The following is a 22,593-nucleotide window of genomic DNA, read 5'->3' as shown; positions in this document are numbered from 1 at the left end:
TACACAGATCTATAGTGGACTGTGCTACAGAACTGTATTCCAAAAATCACCAGTATCCACAACCTTCCTCATATACCTTTTTAATTTCAGAATCTCGGCCTGAGCTTCTTTTCCTTACCTGTACAATGGGGCCAACAGTACACACTTCTAAGGGGCTGTGGTGATTGATTACTCTTTAAGCAAATATTCATGAAGTGCTTACTCTATGCTGCATATTGTTCTAGACACTGAAAATAAAGTAGTGAACAAAGTACTTGTTCTCAAGTCTACGTTCCAGCGTGGGATACAGATATACTGATGATAAATATATTAGTGAAAAGTGCTAAGGAGAATAAGCCAAGGCAGGTCAATAGAGTGATGATGAGAGGACCTGAGGGTTTTGTTGGTGTTCAGAGAAGGCACAGACCTGCAGTGTGGAGCGAGTAAGGCATGTGGAAACGGGGCCATAGGTTGGGTAGAGAATTACGGGCAGCAGGAATGTAAGTAAAAGGCCCCAAGGAGGGGAATGGGTGGCTCACACACGTGCCACCCACACCTCTCCTTGGGGTCCCCGCATCAGCAAGGAGGCAGTGACACTGGAGCAGAGTAAGGGAGGGAGACCCTGGTGGCTGATATCAGAGTGAGGGCTGGAGGCCATGTCAGGTAGGACCCTTGTAGGCCCTCTCACAAGTTTTCTGTTTTATTTTCAGTGAGATGGGAAACCATACAGGTATTTTGAGCAAACAAGTGACAGGATTGGAGCTACGTCTTTAAAAAGAACTTTCCGACGGCTGACTTAAGTAGACAAAAGTTGACAATGGTGGAGGCAGGAGACCACTTATGCTATTAAAATAATCCAGGTGAGAGAAGATGGCAGCTTGGGCCAGGGTGTGGATGGAGGCGGTGGTGAGAAGTGGTTGTGTCCTGGATAGATTTTGAAAGGAGTGCTAATACAGACATAAGAAGAGAGGATTCAAGGATGATCCCAGGGTTTTGACCTACGGAAATGTAAATACAAGGTTGCCCTTCCTGAGGTGAGGAAGGTTACACGTGGAGTTGGGGGAGGGAAAAGAGTTGGGAGCTCAGTTTTGAACATAGGAACTTTAGGTGCCTACAGGATATTAGAGTGGATGAGTAGACCATTAGATAGAGGAGCCTGGGGTTCAAGGAAAGGGTATGGACTAGAGATACAAATGTGGGTGTCACCAGTGTAGCATGGTATTTAAAGACCATACAGAAAGTCAATGTGGAATATCAGGAGCAAGAATTTCCTGTCCCCTTCTAGGTCCATCAAGCTGTACTAAGAATCAAATTGATATGAGACAGATTAACAGGAGAAAATCAAATTTAGTTTCCTACATACAGGGAATCCACACTGACATGGAAATTCCAAAGATAGGCAAAATAAGGTGTGTGTGTATGTATCCATCCTGAACTAAAGAGAATCAGGTGGGGGTCTGGGACTTTGAAGGGAAAGAATGCAAGTCACAGGGCAAGAAGAGCGAATGTTTGGTAATTAGATGCTTGCCTTGCCATATAGATGGGTCACTTGGATAAGACTTATTTCTGGTAATAACCATTATTAAATTGGGGAAAGACCCCAATTTAGATTCTTCTATTAGTCAAGGAAGGGGCAAAAAGTTTCTTTCATAGGGAGGAAGTCCATAGGGTCTTGATTGCCTTTAGGTCAAAATAATCTTCAAGCCAAAGTGGCCCACCTTGGAGCAGCCTGGCCCTTGGCCCCTACAGGACCAAGAGTTGAGGACTGTACGGGTAAGGCCCAATGCCAGCCAGACTCAATAACCCTCACATTTCTCTCTTCTCAACAGCCCTCCCTTCCTTGCTTTTTTTTTTTTTTTTTTTTCAATTAAAGAGGATTTTGTGAGTGATAGGGTCAGTTTTTTTTTTTTTTTAACTTCGGTTTCTGGATTCCTAATCTCCAGTATGTGCATAACAGTTTAAAGAATTCACCATTTAAATTTTAAAATTGTATTTGAAGCTATCCACACAAATATGAATGCCAGTTGTGATATTTTTTATAACACTGTCAATGAAATTCTTTTGCAATTTAGAACTATCATTACAAAGCTAATAGAAGGAGCTATGAAATTTCTAAAGGCATTTCTAATTGATCTTAAATTTATCAATTGCCAATAGTTTTCAACTTACAGAAATGTTGAAATTTTGAATGTTGAAAGTTCACTTTGTGATAAGTAAGCCAATCTCTCGGTTGTAGATCCTTTCCAAGAAATATTAAAGAATGCCAAAGCTGTAACACTAAATTTGTGAAACAGCTCTTTTCTTTGTAAGATGAATTGAATTAGTTCTTATCTTGGGTTCCACAAGTGTAAATTTATCTTTGAAACAGATTTTTTCCTTTTTTATTTTTTTTAAAGATTCTTCAGTGATCTGCACACCCGACCTAGGACTGGCACCTACAAAGCCAGATCAAGAGTCCTGTGCTCCACCAGCCAGGCGCACCTCCACCAGCGACTACTAACTGCTTTACACAACTCTAAAGTCATATACAGATTTTAAGAAGTAAGTTGTTTAATGAGTTCAGTTTTCATAAATTCAGCCCAATATTTTAAAATTAAATTATCTATATGCTTGTGTTAAAAAAAAAAAAAGTACCTGAGAGCGTATTTTTTAAATTAAAATCTTGTGGAAAATAGTTATGAATCATGAGAATGGTGATTTGTTACCGTTTGCTCTTTGTTTTCATAAGCCATTACAGAAACCTTTCCGAGGGGTTCATTCATACTGGCTTCCCAGCATTAGGGAAAAATCACAATCTGGGGCGGGAGAGGTGGGAGCCCGCTTTCCTCTGCGGCTCGGGCTCGCTGGGTGCTTTCCGGCCGGGGTCCTCCCACGTTCGGGCCACTGATTTGGGGCAGGACCGGCTGCGTTGGTTCCTGGCGCTGAGCACCCAGGCAAAGGCGGCCCTCTCACCCGCGGCGACCGAGCTCAGACCTCTCAAGGGCACCACCGGTCGCTCGCCCGAAAGCGACTGTGACTCCCCGCAAGGCTTCTCCCGCCCTTCTCCAAAATGGGGGCAGGTCGGCGCCGGGGACGCTGGGCGCGCTCCCGCGGAAGCATGGAGGGGGCGGGGCCGGTGGGAGCCCGGCGCTGATTGGCAGGCGCGGCCGACCTGATCCCAGGCGCGGGTCGGTAGAGTCGGGCGCCGCGGCCTGGGGCTGGGATGTGAGGGGCTGCGGGCTCCGGGCGGCAGCTGCTCCTGCGAGTCGCGGCGACTGCAGCGCGGGCGGGCGGGCGAGGTCAGCGGACGCCGTCGGCGGCTGGCCCTGTCGGCCGCGGGATGAGGAAGCGGACGGAGCCCGTCGCCTTGGAGCATGAGCGCTGCACCGCCTCGGGCTCGTCCTCGTCGGGCTCGGCCGCCGCGGCGCTGGACGCCGACTGCCGCCTGAAGCAGAACCTGCGGCTGGCGGGCAAGGGGCCGGCAGAGCCGCGCTGCGCCGCGGACGCGGGCATGAAGCGGGCGCTGGGCAGGGGAGGCAGGGCGAAGGGGCGGGGCCCCCTACCTGGCCCGCAGGCAGCTCTTAAGCCCCCCGCCCCTCCGTACGTTTCTTGCCTGCAGGAGCGCCCCACGTCTACCCTGCATTCTCACGTGTCCTCTTTCCCTCGCCTGGCCCACCAGTGAGGCCCGCGGGCATCCTTTCCCCAGATAGCTGCTTGCCGGAGGGCCCCCGACTGTCCCCTTCCCTCCCCTGGTGCCCTTTTCTGGCCCTCCGCGGAGCCCAGCCCCGTGCCCTTACCCTCCCCAGGTGAGCCAGTGGTACCCCGTCCTCGACCGGCTGGACCAGCGTCTTTCCCAGGGGCTGGGAGCAGGGGGCAATCACGACCCCACGTTGTAGAGTAGAGGAGGGCGTGGGGGGCGTCCCTTGTGAGGCTCCTGGACGCCTCTCACGTAAGAGGTGGGACGTGGAAGGGCAGGCTCCAGAGCCAGAGAGCATTGGGATTCTTGGCCTCAGATCTGCATAGAACTCAAAACTGAGCGCCCCTCTTGCTGGGCTGGCCTGTGCGGAAGCTTACCTTTTCCCGGTTTCTCACTTTGGTAATTTTTTCTCGGGTAACTAGTTGTCAGAAGTGGCATTCTCTGCTGGACCTTTGGGGGAAGGTTCAGTGGTGTGATGTGGCCAGGGGTACACCGCATCGTCAGCTGTTGGAGGGAAACCTGTCGTTGCTTGTGCAGATGGCTAATGGTGCTTGAAATTGGATTACACTGAGTTGTCTCCTTAGGAATCGCTGTAGAATCTGGAAGTCTTAGTTTTTTTTGCGTTGTCTGAATAGGAGATGAATGCATCCAGGTAAAGCTGATTTCAGAATTAAGATAGTGTATTTCACAGGGACAGATCTCTCCATATGCTAGCTTTGTAATTAATCTGGCTGTTCACAGAACGTATCATTCATGGCAAGTTTGAAGTCTGGGTGTTTCACGGTTTTGAACAGGTTAGTATGTAATGTTCTCAGGTGTTGTTGCAGAGTCGTTTCTTTTGGGGTCAACTGGAACGCCCTTAATTGACACTGGCCACTTCAGTGTCAAATATTTATTAAAATAGCCTCTAAAAATATCAATATCATTGCCTAAAAGATCATGAAATTGAAATTGAAAATATTTGGATAAATAATATTTATCCAAATAAATAAATATTTATCCAAATAGGCACTTCAACATTTCAACCTCTTTGCTTAAAAGGTTATGAAATTAAACTATAGTCTTCTCTAAGTCAGTGGTTCGCATTCTTGCCAGAAGGGCAGGGACTGACAGTATTTTTTTTTTCTATAAAATTATCTAGTAACTGGTCAATATCTTTTGTGAAACTAATTCTAGCTTGAATGTACTTTTGTAAACAGGTTTGGCATTACACCTAGATAAGTTTGGGAATTCTTCCTTTGAAGAAATGAAATTATTAGGCACAATAGTGTTTGGGGAAACAGTGCTGGCCCGAAAGATGTATTGTATTTCAAAGATACGTTTATTTTCATTTTTGTATCAGGACAAAGAAAGACATTCAAGAGGTGCTCATATCCTTTGGAGGAACGAAAGACTGTTAGGGAATAAAAAGAAAAGCAGAGGGCAGGAAAGCCAAATGTATGTGTTACTCCGTGGTTTCCTTCCCTATTTCTTGGAATGTTCTCCTGGTCATTCTTCTCCTTTGTTTTCTTCTTCACCCAGGTCTCTGCCCAACTGTCACGTCCTCAGAGAGGCCCATCCAAAATAGACTTCTTGCCACTCCCAACACCCTTATTCTGTTTGCTTTTTTCATCACACGTATCTCTCTTGACCTTGCAATTGTCCGTGTACTTAATTGGCTTTATTGGTTCTCTCCTCCCCTACAATAATGGAACCCTATGAGAGCAGGGGCCTTGTTTCCTCCACTTTTCTGTCTCTAGTGTATGGCCATAGTAGGTGGCGGAAAATACTTATTGAATTAGTATCTCTAGCATAAATTCCTAAGAAGTGAAATTGCTGGGCCACGGAGTGTGTGTTTATAATTTTGAAAGGTGAGGCCAAGGAGTCCTCCAAAGTACTGATGGATACTTTTTCCCCGGCAGGTCAGTTACTTCCTTTCCCCCAAATACTGAATATCACCAAATATTTGGATCTTTTCTCTATTTGATTGATGAAAATGACATCTGATTTGTAGCTTTAATTTGCATTTCTAATTGTTAGGTGGCAATTTTTGTGTGTTTTTATAAGCCTATTGTGTACCTTTGAGTCTCTCAGTACGTGCCTTTGTTTGGGTCCTATTGTGCACATTTTCAAATACACAAAAGTAGGGAAGAGAATATAATGAACCTGGATGTATCCATCACGTCTTTTTAAACAGTTTGCCATGTGTTGCCAATCTTGAATCATTTGTCCCTCTTCCCTCCATTTCTTTGTAGGGTGGGGGACTAGAATGTTTTAAAACAAATGATTTTATTCGTAACTACTTCAGAGTATAACTTGGGAACTGGAACAAATAGAGACTTTTGAAATATATATAACCTCATTGCTATATTTATCAAAACTTTTTTATATTTATCAAAATTAACAATTTATTGCCTAGTACTAATTTAATGTAATATCCAATCTACATACACATTTCTCCAGTTGTCTCAGAAATGTCTTTAAAAGGTTTGTGTAAAAATCCTGTACATTTCTTAAATTTATTCCTAGTTGATCTTTTTTGTTGTTGAAAATAGGACCCTTTCTTATATTCCATATTTTTATTATTGTACTTTACTAATTTTTATTTTATTTATTTATTAGAGAGAGAGGAGCACAAGTAGAGGGAGTGGTAGGCAGAGGGGGAGGAAGAAGCAGGCTTCCTGCCGAGCAGGGAGCCCCATGCGATGTGGGGCTTGATCCTAGGATCCTGGGATCATGACCTAAGCCCAAGGCAGATGCTTAGCCGACTGAGCCACCCAGGTGCCCCTGTACTTACTGATTTTTCAAGCAGGAACTTATGTCATCATATTGTTTCTAGTAGTTTTTGCAGTTGGTTCTCTTGGATTTTCAGGTATAATATCATATCAGTTACAAATAATAAGAATTTCATTCCATGTTTTTTACTTTTTATGTCTCTTGTTTCTCTTTTTTGGTTGCTTTGTATTTCCAGGACAAGATCAAATACTAAGTCAGAATGATAGTGGGTACGTTGTCTTGTTCCTTACTTCACTGAGAATGCTTTTAGTGTTTCTGCCACAGTAGTTATTTTACTAAGGGCTGTGTTGTTGCTCTTTGTTTTTTTAATCAAAAATGGTTGTTGAATTTTATTAAATACTGTTTTAGCATCTGTGAAATTATACAGATGTTCTTCCTTGACCTGTTCATATGAATAATAGTAACAGATTTTGTGTTATTGAATCATGGTCATATTATTGAATCATCAGTGAAAACTCTGTTAGTGTGTAGCCAGATTCTAGTAATATTTTACTGAGTCATTTTACATTGTGATTTGTGAAACCAGTTTGTAATTTTGTTTTTAATGTAATCTTTATCAAGTTGTTTTAGTGCTTTCCTTAGCTTTATTAAAAGCTTTCTCTGCTTTAGCCAGTTTAAATACTCTTGAAATGATCTGTTTCCTTAAATTTGGTGGAATTCCCCAGTAAAACTACCTAAGCTTGGTGCTTTTGGGGCGCCTGGGTGGCTCAGTTCTTAAACCTCTGCCTTCGGCTCAGGGCGTGATCCCAGCGTTCTGGGATCAAGCCCCACATCAGGCTTCTCCGCTAGGAGCCTGCTTCTTCCTCTCCCACTCCCCCTGCTTGTGTTCCCTCTCTTGCTGGCTGTCTCTCTATGTCAAATTAATAAATAAAATCTTTAAAAAAAAAAAAAAAGCTTAGTGCTTTTTTAGATTTGCTATCATTTTCTGGTTTAGTTTTGGTGATTTATACATTCATAGAAAATCATCTGTTTTATCCAGCTTTTTCCTCTGTATCTGGGGCTGTTATCCCTGTCCTGTTCCCTGATTTTGTGTGCTTACGTTTTTTTCCTTTTTCCCCCTTTCATTTATTTATTTATTTATTTTTTAATAAAGAATTTTCTTTTTTTCTTTTTTTTTTCTTTTCTATTATATTATGTTAGTCACCATACAGTACATCCCTGGTTTCTGACGTAAAGTTTGATGATTCATTAGTTGCGTATAACACCCAGTGCACCATGCAATACGTGCCCTCCTTACTACCCATCACCAGTCTATCCCATTCCCCCAACCCCCTCCCCTCTGAAGCCCTCATTTGTTTCTCAGAGTCCATAGTCTCTCATGCTTCATTCCCCCTTCTGATTACCCCCCCTTTCTTTATCCCTTTCTTCCCCTACCGATCTTCCTAGTTCTTATGTTCCATAGATGAGAGAAATCATATGATAATTGTCTTTCTCTGCTTGACTTATTTCACTTAGCATTATCTCCTCCAGTGCCGTCCATGTTGCAGCAAACGTTGAGAATTCATTCTTTCTGATAGCTGAGTAATATTCCATTGTATATATGGACCACAACTTCTTAATCCAGTCATCTGTTGAAGGGCATCTCGGCTCCTTCCACAATTTAGCTATTGTGGACAATGCTGCTATGAACATTGGGGTGCATATGGCCCTTCTCTTCACTATGTCTATATCTTTGGGGTAAATACCCAGTAGTGCAATGGCTGGATCATAGGGTTGCTCAATTTTTAACTTTTTAAGGGACCTTCACACTGTTTTCCAGAGTGGCTATACCAATTGCATTCCCACCAACAATGTAGGAGGGAACCCCTTTCTCTACATCCTCTTCAACCTTTGGTGTTTCTTTCCTTGTCCGTTTTTGCCATTCTAACTGGCACAAGGTGGTATCTCAGTGTGGTTTTGATTGGAATTTCCGTGATGGCTAATGATTTTGAACATTTTTTCATGTGTCTGTTAGCCATTTGTATGTCTTCATTGGAAAAGTGTTCATATCTTCTGCCCATTTTAGGATTTGTTTATTTTTTTCTCGTGTATTGAGTTTGAGAAGTTCTTTGTAGATTTTGGATACTAGTCTTTTATCTGTAGTGTCATTTGCAAATATCTTCTCCCGTTCCGTGGGCTGCCTCTTAGTTTTTTTGACTGTTTCCTTGGCTGTGCAGAAGGTTTTGATGTTGATGAAGTCCCACAAGTTCATTTTATCTTTTGTTTCTCTTGCCTTTGGAGATGTGTCATGAAAAAAGTTGCTGTGGCCGATGTCGTAGAGGTTGCTGCCTGTGCTCTCCTCTAGGATTTTGATGGATTCCTGTCTCACATCGAGGTCTTTTATCCATTTGGAGTTTATCTTTGTGTATGGTGTGAGAGAGTGGTCAAGGTTCATTCTTCTGCATGTAGCTGTCCAATTTTTCCCAGCACCATTTATTGAAGAGACTGTCTTTTTTTCCACTGGATGTTTTTTCCTGCTTTGTCAAAGATTATTTGCCCAAAGAGCCGAGGGTCCATTTCTGGGTTCTCTATTCAGTTCCATTGGTCTATGTGTCTTTTTTTGTGCCAATACCATGCTGTCTTTGTGATCACAGCTTTGTAGTACAGCTTGAAATCAGGCAACGTGATGCCCCCAGCTTTGTTTTCCTTTTCAAGAATTCCTTGGCGATTCGGGGCCTTTTCTGGTTCCATACAAATTTAAGGGCTGTTTGTTCCAGTTCTTTGAAAAATGTCATTGGTATTTTGATTGGGATAGCATGGAATGTGTAGATTGCTCTAGGTAGCATAGATATTTTAACGATGTTAATTCTTCCGTTCCATGAGCATGGAATATTTTTCCATCTTTTTGTGTCTTCTTCAATGTCTTTCAAGAGCGATTTGTAGTTTCTAGAATATAGATCCTTTACATCTCTGGTTCAGTTAATTCCGAGATAATGTATGATTTTTCATGCTATTGTAAATGGAATGGATTCCCTAATTTCTCTTTCTTCAGTCTCATTGTTCTTGTATAGAAATGCAACTGATTTCTGAGCATTGATTTTGTATCCCGCCACATTACTGAATTTCTCTATAAGTTCTAGTAGTTTGGGGGTGGAGTCTTTTGGGTTTTCCATATAGAGTATCATGTCATCTGCGAAGAGAGACAGTTTGACATCTTCTTTGCCGATTTGGAGACCTTTTATCCCTTTTTGTTGTCTGATTGCTGCTGCAAGGACTTTTAGTACTAAGTTGAAGAATAATAGTGAGAGTGGGCATCCTTGTCGTGTTCCTGACCTAAGGGAAAGGCTTCCAGCTTTTCCCCATTGAGAATGATATTCACTGTAGGCTTTTCATAGAATATGAAATTGAGGAATGTACCCTCTATTCCTACAGTCCGAAGGGTTTTAATCAGGAAAGGATGTTGTATTTTGTCAAATGCTTTTTCTGCATCAATTGAGAGGCTCATATGGTTCTTGACTCTTTTCTTGCTGATATGATCTATCACACTGATCGATTTGCGAATGTTGAACCACGCTTGCATCCCAGGGATGAATCCCACTTGGTCTTGATGGATAATCCTTTTAATGAACTGTTGCCTCCTATTAGCTAGGTAGGATCTTGTTGAGAATTTTGGCGTCCAAATTCATCAGGGATATCGGTCTGTAATTCTCCTTTTTGATGGGGTCTTTGCCTGGTTGGGGGATCAAGGTAATTCTGGCCTCATAGAATGACTTTGGTAGTTTTCCTTCTATTTCTATATTTTGAAACAGCTTCAGGAGAATAGGTATTATTTCTTATTTGAATGTTTGGTAGAATTCCCTGGGGATCCGTCAGGCCCTGGACTCATGTTTTTGGGGAGGTTTTTGATCACTGCCTCAATCTCTTCATAATTAATCGGTCTGTTTAAGTAACCAGTTTCTTCCTGTTTCAGTCTTGGTCGTTTATAGGTTTCCAGGAAGGCATCCATTTCTCCCAGGTTGTTTAATTTATTGGCATAAAGCTGTTGATAAAAAGTTTCTAATGATCCTTCCTATTTCATTGGTGTAGGTTGTGATCTCTCCCTTTTCATTCATAATTTTATTAATTTGGGTCCTTTCTCTATTCTTTTGAATAAGTCTGGCCAGCGGCTTGTCGATCTTGTTGATTCAAAGAACCAGCTTCTAGTTCTGTTGATCTGCTCTGCTGTGCTCCTGGTTTCTAATTCATTGATCTCTGCTCTAATCTTGATCACCTGCCTTCTTGTGCGTGGGTTAGACCTGTTCCAGTTCCAGCTTCTTGAGGTGTGAATATAAAAACTGCATTTTAGATTTTTCTATTCTTTTGAGTGAGGCTTGGATGGCTGTGTATTTCCCCCTTAGGACCACCTTTGCAGTGTCCCATAGGTTTTGGACCGATATGTTTTCATTGTCATTGGTCTCCATAAATTGCTTAAATTGATTTTTAATTTCCTGGTTTACCCAATCATTCCTGAGCAGGATGCTTCTTAGTTTCCAAGTGTTTGAGTTTCTTCCAAATTTTTCCTTGTGATTGAGTTCCATTCTCAAAGCATTGCGGTGTGAGAATATGCAGGGAATAATCTCAGTCTTTTGGTATCGGTTGAGACCTGTTTTGTGACCCAGTATGTGATCTATTCTGGAGAACGTTCCCTGTGCATTCGAAAAGAATGAGTATTCTGTTGTTCTGGGGTGTAGTGTTCTGTATATATCTATGAGGTCCATCTGGTCCATCTGGTCCGTTCAAAGTTCTTGGTTCTTTGTTGATTTTCTGCTTAGGTGATCTGTCTATTGCTGAGAGAGGAGTGTTGAGGTTCCCTACTATTAACGTATTATTATCTATATCTTCCCTACTATTAACGTATTATTATCTATATGTCTCTTTATTCTGGTTAAGAGTTGGCTTGTGTATCTAGCTGCTTCCCTGTTGGGAGCATAGATATTTATAATTGTCATATCCACTTGTTGGATACATCCTTTAAGAATAATATAGTGTCCTTCTGTATCTCTACCTACCGTCTTTAGTTTAAAATCTAATCTGTCAAGGTACAACACCCAGTGATGACAAAAATACTCAACAAAGTAAGATTAGAGGGAACGTACCCCAAAATAATAACAGTAACCATATATCTAAAACACACAGCTAACGTCATACTCAATGGTGAAAAACCAAAAGTTTTGCTTCTAAGATCAGAAAGAAGACAAGGATGTGCACTCCCAGCACTTTTGTTTAATATAGTACTGCAAGTCCTGACCTCAGCAGTCAGACCAGGAAAAGAAAGAAAAGGCATCTAAATTGGTAAGGGAGAAGTAAAACTGTCACTATTCGTGTATAGCACGATAGCACGATACTATATCTAGAAAACTCTAAGGACCCTACTAAAAAAAAAAAGTCACTAGAACTCATAAGTTCAGTAAAATTACAAGATGCAAAGTTAATACACAGATCTGTTCCATCTCTATGCACTACGAATGAAATAGCAGAAAGAGAAATTGAGAAAGAAATCCCATTTACAACTGCACCAACGATTAAACACACACACACACACACACACACACACACACACACACACACACACTTGGGAATAAATTTAATGAAAGAGGCTTTAAGACCGGGACTCTGAAAACTATAAATACACTGATTTAAAGTCATGACACACACACAGAAAGTAAAGACATTCGATGTTTGTCGATTGGAAGAATTAATATTCTTAAAATGTCCATACTATCTAATCCACAGATTTAAGGCAATCCCTATCAAACACCAACAGCATTTTCCACCGAACCAGAACAGACCTAGAATCTGTATGGAATCGCAAAAAATCCTAAATATCCTGGAACATGGCTGGAAGTATCACAATTCCAAACTTTAATTTACGGTACAAACATGTAGTAATCAAAACAGTATGGTACTGGCACAAAAATAGACACACAGAGCGATAGGACAGAATAGGAAGCTCAGAAATAATTCCACAACTATATGGTCAATTAATCTTCAACAAAGGCCACAAAAGTATACAGTGGGGAAAATAAAGCCGCTTCAGCAGATGATCTTGGGGAAACTGGACAGCAACGTGCAGAAGAATGAAACTGGACCACTTTTTTTCCACCATAGACAAAAATTAAAAAGCTTAAGGACCTAAATATGAGTCCTGAAACCATAAAAATTTTAGAAGAGAACACAGATAATTTCTCTGACATCAGCTGTAACAACACTTTTCTAGATATGTGTATATGATCCTTTTAGTGTATTACTGAATTTGGTTTGCTAATATTTTGTTGAGGATTTTTGTAAGTGTATATTAGGAATATTGACCTGTAATGTTTTTCTTGCAGAATCCTTGTCTGGATCAGGTATCAGAAGAATTCCAGTTTTATAAAATGAGTTTGGAAGAATTCCCTCCTCCTTTATTTTTTGGAAGAATTTGAGTATTAATTCCTTTTTGAATATTTTGTAGAATTCACCTGTGAAACCATCTAGTCCTGGAGTTTTGTTTTTTGGAGGTTTTCAATTACTGATTCAACCTGCTTACTAATAATCTGTTCAGATTTTCCATTTCATCAGGATTCAGTCTTAGCAAGTTGTATGTTTCTGGGAGTTTTATCAATTTCCCTTAGATTGTCCAATTTTTTGTATATAATTGTTCAGAGTAGTTTCTTATGATCTTTGGCATTTCTCTGGTATCACTCTTTCATTTTTTATATGAGTTCTGTCTCTCCCTCTCTCTCTCTCCTTGTTTTTGGGGGTGGGGGAAATCTAGGTAAAGGCTTGTCAATTTTATTTTCAGAGAATCAGTTCTTAGTTTCGTTGGTATACTCCATTATCCTTTTAGTCCCGCTTCATTTTTCCCTGCTCTAATCTTTGTTATTTCTTTCCTTCTAATAACTTTGGCCTGATGTGTTCTCTTTCCAGTGCCTTAAGGGGTAAAGTTAGGTTGTTTGTTTGAGACTCATCTAGTTTCTTGAGGTTTCATTTATTACTAGGCATATGTGGTGTTTTAAATCCATTTATGAAACAGAAATGAACACTACATTCAGTCATAAATTAAAACAAAACCTAAATATCTTTTGGGGCGCCTGGGTGGCACAGCGGTTAAGCATCTGCCTTTGGCTCAGGGCGTGATCCCGGCGTTATGGGATCGAGCCCCACATCAGGCTCTTCTGCTATGAGCCTGCTTCTTTCTCTCCCACTCCCCCTGCTTGTGTTCCCTCTCTCGCTGGCTGTCTCTATCTCTGTCGAATAAATAAAATAAAATCTTTAAAAAAAAAAAAACCTAAATATCTTTAGAGTTCAGTAATTCATCTGTTGTGTATAACACTCAGTGCTCATCACAAAACCCAAATATATCATGAGGTTTCATGTGTCCTCACACTTTTCTTTAAGCTTCTAAAGCATATTGTAGAATTTTTTATAAATTGTAAATTTTCCGTATGAGATATGTGAGTTTGCCTGTATTTTTTTAATCCGTTGCTTTTATTGAGTTTATGGAGATGACTATGACTAATTATCCACCCTTGTCTTTGTGCAAACAATGAAAACAATTAAAGCAGTGTTTCTCAAACTTTGGTGTGCATTAGAATTGCCTGGAAGACTTGTTGATGCCAAAGGTAAATCCCACTGGATTCTGATTCAATAGTTCTCTCGAGGGCTAGAGTATTTGCATTTCTGACAAATGTGTAGGTAATGCTGCTGGCTTTGGGGCCATCTTTTTGAGAACTGTGGAATTTGTCGAGCCTCTGGGACCTTAACTATCATCTAATAATTTTTTTTTATTTTTCATACACATCATAAATATACTTTAAACTATATTATAGGCAGCTTGTGTTGAAAACATAGTGCGTTAGTACTGTTAGAATCAGAAAGGCAGTTTCTATCTAACTGAATTCTGACTACGACAAGTAAAGGGTATGGAGTCACAGGGTCAGAAGAGTTAGTGAATAAAGGATATTTGGCTGTGTTCCTGGAATATAGATGCTCCTTCCAAGTGTTCTGTATTATGGTAGCAATTGAAAACAGCAATGTGGGAGCTCTGTGACCTTGGGCTCAAACCGTTTGGATTAAGCTTGGGATTCCTAATATTTCAATGAGGTTGAACTAGAGGACAGCAACTTTCAGCTACAACATGCAGCAGTGTTAACTACAGTGATTGTGTAGCACATGACATTCTCAGGACTTACAGCTGTGGTTTGTACCTTTGATCCCCTTCATTCAGTTTTCCCTCCCGTCACCCCGTGCCTCTGGTAACCATAAATCTGATCTCTTTTTCTATTTGTTTTTCTATTTGTTTTATGTTTTAGGGTCCACATATAAGTGAGATCATCTAGTATTTGTCTTTCTCTGCTGACTTATTTAGTATAATGTCCTCAAGGACCATCCGTGCGGTCTCAAATGACAGGATTTCATTATTTTTATGGCTGAATAGTATTCCATTGGATATACAGACTACATTTTCTTTATCCATTACTCTGTTGATAGATACAGGTTGTTTCCATATCTTGGCTATTGTAAATAATGCTGCTATGAACATGGGGTGGCAATACCTCTTCAACAGGCTAACTTCTTTTTTTTCAACATGTTAATCTCATTTTGTTCAGCTATGTAACCAGAAGTGGAATTGCGGGATCCTTTGGTTATTTTATTTTTAATATTTGAAGAAAGTTCATAGGTTTTTCCATACTGGCTATGCCAATTTACATTCCCACCAACAGTGCACAGGAGTTCCCTTTTTTCTACATCTTCATCAACATTTGTTATCTTTTGTCATTTTGATAATAATTATTCTAACAAGAATGATATCTCGTTGTGGTTTTTGTGGTTTTGATTTGTATCTTCGTAAAGATTAGATGTTGAACACCTTTTTTTTTTTTTTTTTAAGATTTTATTTATTTATCTGACAGAGATACAGACAGCCAGCGAGAGAGGGAACACAAGCAGGGGGAGTGGGAGAGGAAGAAGCAGGCTCATAGCAGAGGAGCCTGATGTGGGGCTCGATCCCATAACGCCGGGATCACGCCCTGAGCCGAAGGCAGACGCTTAACCACTGTGCCACCCAGGCGCCCCTGAACACCTTTTTTATGTGCTGGTTGTCCATTTGTCTTCTCTGGAGAAATGTCTATTTAGGTCCTTGGTCCTTTCTTTAGTTGGTTTCTTTTTTCTTTTCTTTATTTTTTTACTTTCTTTCTTTCTTTCTTTCTTTTTTTTACATACAACTGAGTTGTATGAGTTATGTATATATTTTAGGTATTAATTTCTCTTCAGATACATGATTTGCAAATATTTTCCCATTCCATATGTTGCATTTTCATTTTGTTGATTATTTCTTTCACTGTGAGGCTCTTGAGTGTAGTACCACTTTTTTTTTTTTTATTTTGTTGCTTGTGCTTTTGGTGTTATTTTTAAAATATACTTACCAAGACCAATGTCAAGTAGTTTATTCTCTATGTTTTCTTGTAGGAATTTTATGATTTCAGGTCTTCCCTGTAAGTCTTTTATCTATTTTGAGTAAATTTTTGTGGATGATGTAAGATAGGGGTCCAGTTTTGTTCTTTGACATGTGAATATCCACTTCTCCCAGCATCATTTACTGAAGAAGCTGTTTTATTTTTCTCCATTGAGAATGCCTCCCTTCTCAAAAACCGTATGTGTCTGGGTTTATTTCTGGGCTCTCTCTTGTGTTCATTAGTCTATGTGTTTGTTTTTATGCCACTACCATAAGATTTTGATTTACTATAGCTTTATAATACAGTTGAAATCAGGCAGTGTGATGCCTCCAGCTTTATTCTTCTTTCTAGAGATTGTTTCGGTTATCCAAAGTCTTTCATTGTTTCATTCAAATTTTAGGATTTTTTTTTCTTACTGCAAAAAAAGTCATTGGAATCTTGATAGGAAATTCATTGAGTCTATTGGTGGCTTGGGTAATTAACATTATTTCTTGCAATTCATAAACATGCAATACCATTCAATTCATTGGTGGGTTTCTTTTTTTGTATCTGTCATCAATGTCTTGTTTTCCGTGAAGAGACCTTTCACCTCCATGCTCAAGTTTATTTCTAAGTATTTTGTTGTTTTTCTCCCTAACATAAATGTTCTTTGTATCTTTTCCCTTATGTCTTTTTCAGATAGTTTGTTGTTGGTGTATAGGAATGCTACTGCTAGGTGTACATTTATTTTCTATCCTACAACTTTACTGAATTCATTGATTAGACCTAACAGGGTTGTTTTTATAGTCTTTAGGATTTCTATATGTCACCTGCAAATAGAGACAGTTTTAACTTCTCCCTTCCCAATTTTTATGCCTATGATTTCTTTGTCTTGTCTGATGGTTCTGCTAGGACTTCGAGTACTGTATTGAATAGGAGTGTTGAGAGTGGGCACCCTTGTCTTGTTCCCCATCTTACATGACAAATTTTCAGTCTTTCACCAATGAGTGTGATGTTTGCCGTAGCTGTGGGTTTGCCGTATGTGGCCTTTATTGTGTTGAGGTACGTTTCTTCACGATCCAATTTGTTGAGGGTTTTTATCATGAATGCATGTTGTACTTTGTCAAATGCATGTCAAATGCTTTTTCTGTATCTATTGAGATATTCATATGATTTTTATCTTTCATTCTGTTAATGTGATGTGTCACACAGTGATTGATTTGCATATGTTGAACCATCCTTGCGCCCCCTCGACAAATCCCAGTTGATCGTGGTATATGGTCCTTTAAGATGCTGCTGAATTCAGTCTGTTAATACTTAAAGAGAATTTTTTCATCTATATTCATCGGGGACACCAGTATATAATTTTCTTTTCTTGTAGTCTTTTTATTTGGTTTTGGTATCATGGTGATACTGGCCTCTTAAAATGTGTTTGTGTGTATTCCTCTTATGTTGATATTTTTGGAAGAGTTTAAGTAGTATAGGTGTTAATTCTTCCCTTACGGCAGGTCTAGTAGTGAGGAACTCATTTAGCTTTTCTTTGTTTGGAAAAGTCTTTATCTCTCCTTTATTTCTGAAGGACAGCTTTTCCAAATAAAGCATTCTTGGCTGACAGGTTTTTTTCCAAGTGGAGATGTTTTGACCTGGAAGTTTCATTGAAGAAAGGTGACCGTGATCTTGCTGCCCTAGGCCAGAGTTTTCTGCACAGCCGTATTTCCTCTGACCCTCTAAGGAGGCATGGAAATCTGCCAGGGAACAAAGCCACACAGACAACCTCCTCACGTTAAACCCAACCCCCTGACAAGGGGTGGTGAAAGGCCAACCAGGCAGAGCAGCCTGAACAGCCAAGCAGCAGGCTTCTCCCCCAGAAGACAGACCGGAAGAACAGGTAAGTGACACGCTTATTTCCTACAGGACTGCAAAACTCCACAACATGGGTGAACTTTTACATTAAGTGCATTCATAAAAATGCAAGCTTTGACTCCACTTTTGGGACCTACCCAAAGTAGATTCATAAAGACAGAAAGTAGAATGGTGTTGCCAAGGGCTGGAATGAGGCAGTAATGGTAAGTTTCTGATTCATGGTGTAGAGTTTTAGTTTCACAAGATGAAATGAGATGTGAAGTTGGGTTAGACGGAGGTTGTAGAAAGGGTATTAATGCATTTAATACATTTAAAATGTATTCCATGAACTTAATGTACTTAATGAAATATAAACCTATAAATGGTAGATTTGTAGACGGTAGATGGTAGATTTTTGATTATGTGTATTGTATGTCAATAAAAATATTTTTTCTTTAAAAACTGCAAATACAGAGAAATGAACACAGGACAATTTAGTCTTGCCATTTTGGTGCTGCTATTTTGTCTCACCCATTTTCCTGGAGACAACTTTGATCCAACAAAATGTTCTCATTCTGTGCCCACTTAAAAGCTTAAAATCAGAATTTTCCAAAACATGAAAATTTTTTCAAAACGGTATTTTCAGAGTTAATTTAATAAGACATTTTATTCCTTGATCAATTTTTAAAAATGTAGCACAATTTAAAATTCTATTTTATCTACTTTAACTTTAATTCACTGATTTTAAAAATCAGAATCAATTTTTTATGCAAATGGCTTGGATTTTTTATCCATATCATAGTCTACTGACTGTGGGTTCTGCTGTTTTACATTTTGCTTATGTGTCATTATTTTTACCAAGTCAACTTTCCTGATGCCCATTATGAATATTAAAATATTTTTTGCCCAGTTTTATTGATATAATTGATCACTGTATATAATTGACACACTGTGTATGTGTAAGCTATTATGTGATAAGAACTCTCAGAATTTACTCTCTTAACACCTCTCAAACCATAGAGCGGTATCAACTGCAGTCATCATGTTGTACTGTAAATCCCTGTTATTTATCTTAAAACTGGAAGTTTGTACCTTTTCACCATTCACTCAATCCCTGCCCCCACCCTCCCCTGTTTCTTGTTACTTTGATCTGTTCTTCTGAATTAGTTTTCCGCCTTTTCTTTTCTTTGTTTTAGATTCCACATAAAAGGGGAAAATGTCTATGTATCTATCATCTATATAGTATCTATCTCCCTATATATATCTATACCTACACATATGTAGTGTTTGCCTTTCTCTGTCTCACTTGTTTCACTTGGCATAATGCCTCTAAGTCCAAAACTGTTATCACACTTAGCAGGATTTCCTTTTCTTATGGCTGATTAATATTCCATTATGTAGGTAACACTTCTTTATCCATTCACCACTAATGGGCACTGATGTTTTCCTTGTCTCAGCTATGGTAAATAAAGCTTCTTGCACATGGAAGTGCAGGTATTTCTTAGACATATTCCTTTGTTTTCTATGGAATGTTCCCAGACGTGGAGCTGCTGCACATACCGTGGTTCTGTGTTCAGTGTGTTGAGGACGCTCCATACTGTTTTGCACAGTGCCGGCGCCAGTGCGCATAGGCTCCTTTGCTCCACATCCTCACCAGCATTTGTTGTCTCTTGTCGTTGTTATGACAGCTGCTCCAATTGATGTGATAGGTCATTGCGCTTTGGGCTTGCGCATACCTGCTTATCATTTGTTTATGTTCTCTGGGAAAGTGCCAGAGCACTGAACACTGTCTCTGGGGTCCAGGGGCAAGACCAGTCTCCATTAGACCTTCAGGGTCCTCATTTGGACATACAAGGGTGGGTGCAGAATCACTCTTCTGGCTGAGGTGAGGGTGCTGGAATAGTAAAGAGGACACCATGGGAGTGGACAGAAAAAGGAGAAAAGGGAGGTTTCTGTGGTCCCTTATTCTGCTCTTGGAGCCTGGAGATCCTGCTCCTTTGCCACTCTGACTCTGGAAAGCCACTGCCTTGAGGACACCCAGATAAAAGCACCCCTTTCTTTGGTGGTGTGCCTGCCTGGGGCTGTACCACTAGAGACAGAGAACGTGATGCAGGGTGCTTCCTTGTCCATGGTGCCTCATCAGTTCTGCTGGAGATACTGGAGAAGGAAGAGTCAGGCAGAGGCCATTGTGGTTGTCCCCTTGCCCAGAAACAGCTCGAAACTTTTAGTTGCGCTTCTCCCTACAGTCTAGCTTGTTAAAAGGGGAGGTGGGCTCCAAGATCTTCTCAGTTATTCATTCAGTAACTATACACTAAGCACTCCCCTATGCCAGGTACCTTGGTGGACCCATGAGGAGAGCTGAAAATACCAAGAGCTCCCTGCTTTTAGGGGCTCACAGTCTAGAGATGGACAAAGCACAAACCAAAGACGTGAAAGAAAAGAGCAAGTGCTATATACGACGACTGAAGTATGTAATGAAGGAAGGCTGGGAAGTCATTGGATAGGAAAATATGAAAGGCCTCACTGAGGGTGACATTGCTGAAAACAGATTGACAAAAGGGAGCTAGACCTGCACAAGTCTGTGTGCGGTGTGTCAGAAAGAAGGGACCGCTGTTGCAGACACTCACTAACAGAGCTGGTTTGGCCAGAGGAGGTGAAAAAGGCAGCCCCCGTGGCTGGAGGGACACTAGGAGGAGAGCAGAGGGGAGGGAGGAAGGCAGGGAGAGGTGCTGAGGCCTGGGAGACTGTTACTTATCTATTGTTCCTATGTTACTGCCTTGCCCCAGTAGCCTGAATCTTAAAATGTATATATTTAATTTCTCACAGTTTTTGTGGGTGAGGAGTCCAGGCACAAATAAGCATAGTTCCCCAGGCTCAAGGTGTGGCAGAGGCTGCAGCAGTGACTGAGGCTAGACTGGCAGAGGATTTTCTCCCAAGTTGGCTCACATGATTCGGGAAGCTGTTTGGACTCAGAATCTGAGTTCCTGTGTGTCTTCTGGCCTTGGCACAGGCCAAGTTCTCTGCCATGTGTGCTTCTACACATGGCAGCTCAAAATATCTGTGCTCGATTTTTGGTTCAGAGATCAAGAAGAAAAAGGGAAAGGGAGTGAGACGCAGAACACAAGAAAAGTAACTAGGAAGTTAGAAACTCTTTGCAATTGAAACTTAGACATCACATTTCATCGCATTGGCTGCATCCTATTGGTCAGAAGCCAGTAACTAACCACCTAATGGGTAGAGAGTGATGCCTATACCACAAGTCTGGATCGGTGGGAGCCACTGTGAAGGCTGTTCCGCTCATAGACAAAAATGAGGCAACTGGGGCGCCTGGGTAGCGCAGTCCTTAAGCGTCTGTCTTCGGCTCAGGGCGTGATCCTGGCGTTATGGGATCGAGCCCCACATCAGGCTCCTCCGCTAAGAGCCTGCTTCTTCCTCTCCCACTCCCCCTGCTTGTGTTCCCTCTCTCGCTGGCCGTCTCTCTCTGTCAAATAAATAAATAAAATCTTTTTTAAAAATTTTAAAAAAATGAGGAACTGGGTCTCATTCTAAATATAATGGGAAACAATTGAACAGTTTAACTACAGAGGACAGCAATATCTGCTTGTTCGTTCATTTCCACCCCATCATAGTGCCCACATTTACACAAGGCCAAGTGGGAAAGTGTTCCAATATTACATTGTTGGAACCCAGGCCTCTGTTGAGCGGCCCTCCATGCCAAGTCCCACCCCTTCTTGTAATTCTTCCATCCTGAAAATTGTGCTTCAGATACACAGGGGACCACCCCACCCATGTTACATTATCCACATACACCTGATGATGTCCCAAGAAGTGGATTCTAGCCTGATCCCCACTAAGCAGCTTGGGAAAGTGGGGAATATGTGAGAGACACAATGATTTAGGACTCAGAACTGGGAAAACAAAGAAAAAAGGTCTGAATTCAGTTCTGTCTCCTGAAACCTCAGACCCTGGTTACATTTCCAGAGAGTGGTGGCTATGGCATTTTTGGCTCATAGTGTACAGTTAAGGAGATGACATGGGGGAGAAAAGTAAACAGTTCGTTGCCAAGAGACGGCAGAGGCCAAGGTACTGGAATCTTGAAGAAGCGACCTCACTTCCTTGGTGATAGGCCCCAATTGAACTTAGAACTCTGGTAACCAGGCACATCCATTCAAAGAAAGCCTGCTTTCCAGCTCACTTGACTCGAGACGTTCAAGAGAACAAGATGTTCTGTTGCTGTATTCCTACTTTCAGGGGCTTTGGCCCAGAAAGTCCAGAGAGAAAGACTTTCACATCATTGTAGTCGTCGTCTCAGCCCGCTTTTCCGAGCCCTCTGGACATGTGGCAGGAGACACCAACAGGTAACACAGGGCAGCTCAGAGCAGCCCACTGGAGAGCAGGCAACAACAGTGATCCTACTTCAGCAGGCCCACACCTCTTGCCCCTCACTAAGTGTGTGTGTGTATGTGTATGTGTGTGTAGAGGAGGGGGCAGAGGAAGGATGCCCTTCCTGGGCAGAAGCAAGCTGCCAGGTGTTGGAACCTGGCCCATCTTTCATGTTCACACCCCAGGTCATAGCAGGCAGGATGAGAAGCTGAGTGCTGGGGACCAAGCTCAACCACCTGTATGTTAATCATGAGCCCTAGGGTTTCATCTGGCTTCCTCTTTGTTGGATGTCTTTTCTGCTGCTTCTCTTAGCCTTAACTGGAGAACACGATTTCTAATGGGGGTGGCCCCTTGTGGCAATGTCCCGTGAGGCCACTAATGTCTCTTGGCCCCATATATATGGGGCACTGCATTTTCGGAGCTGCACCCAGGAGATCATTGATGAGCTGGTCTGTGACTTTAACTATTCCAACTCCCTAGACAAGTGTCAGGTGCACCAGACCACCCAGGATCAGTGCTGCCTGAGGTGAGAATGGGAAGAGGGTTCTCCACACCCAGGGCCCCCAC

General features: G+C 41.3%; 1 protein-coding gene across 1 annotated transcript in view; it reads left to right on the top strand.

Moving 5' to 3' along the window:
- LOC125281422 (dual oxidase 1-like) overlaps positions 1 to 22,593 on the top strand; it is a 233,379-nt gene that overhangs the window by 44,256 nt on the left and 166,530 nt on the right. The window contains 3 exon segments of the mRNA XM_057313037.1: positions 690 to 839; positions 2,376 to 2,520; positions 17,417 to 17,689. Coding sequence (XP_057169020.1) covers positions 17,539 to 17,689 — 151 coding nt within the window. The 5' untranslated portion in view covers positions 690 to 839; positions 2,376 to 2,520; positions 17,417 to 17,538.

The sequence above is a fragment of the Ursus arctos genome, unplaced genomic scaffold (assembly GCF_023065955.2).
Source record: "Ursus arctos isolate Adak ecotype North America unplaced genomic scaffold, UrsArc2.0 scaffold_16, whole genome shotgun sequence".
In the NCBI taxonomy this organism is placed as follows: domain Eukaryota; kingdom Metazoa; phylum Chordata; class Mammalia; order Carnivora; family Ursidae; genus Ursus; species Ursus arctos.
This window is presented reverse-complemented; position numbering and strand designations above follow the sequence as displayed.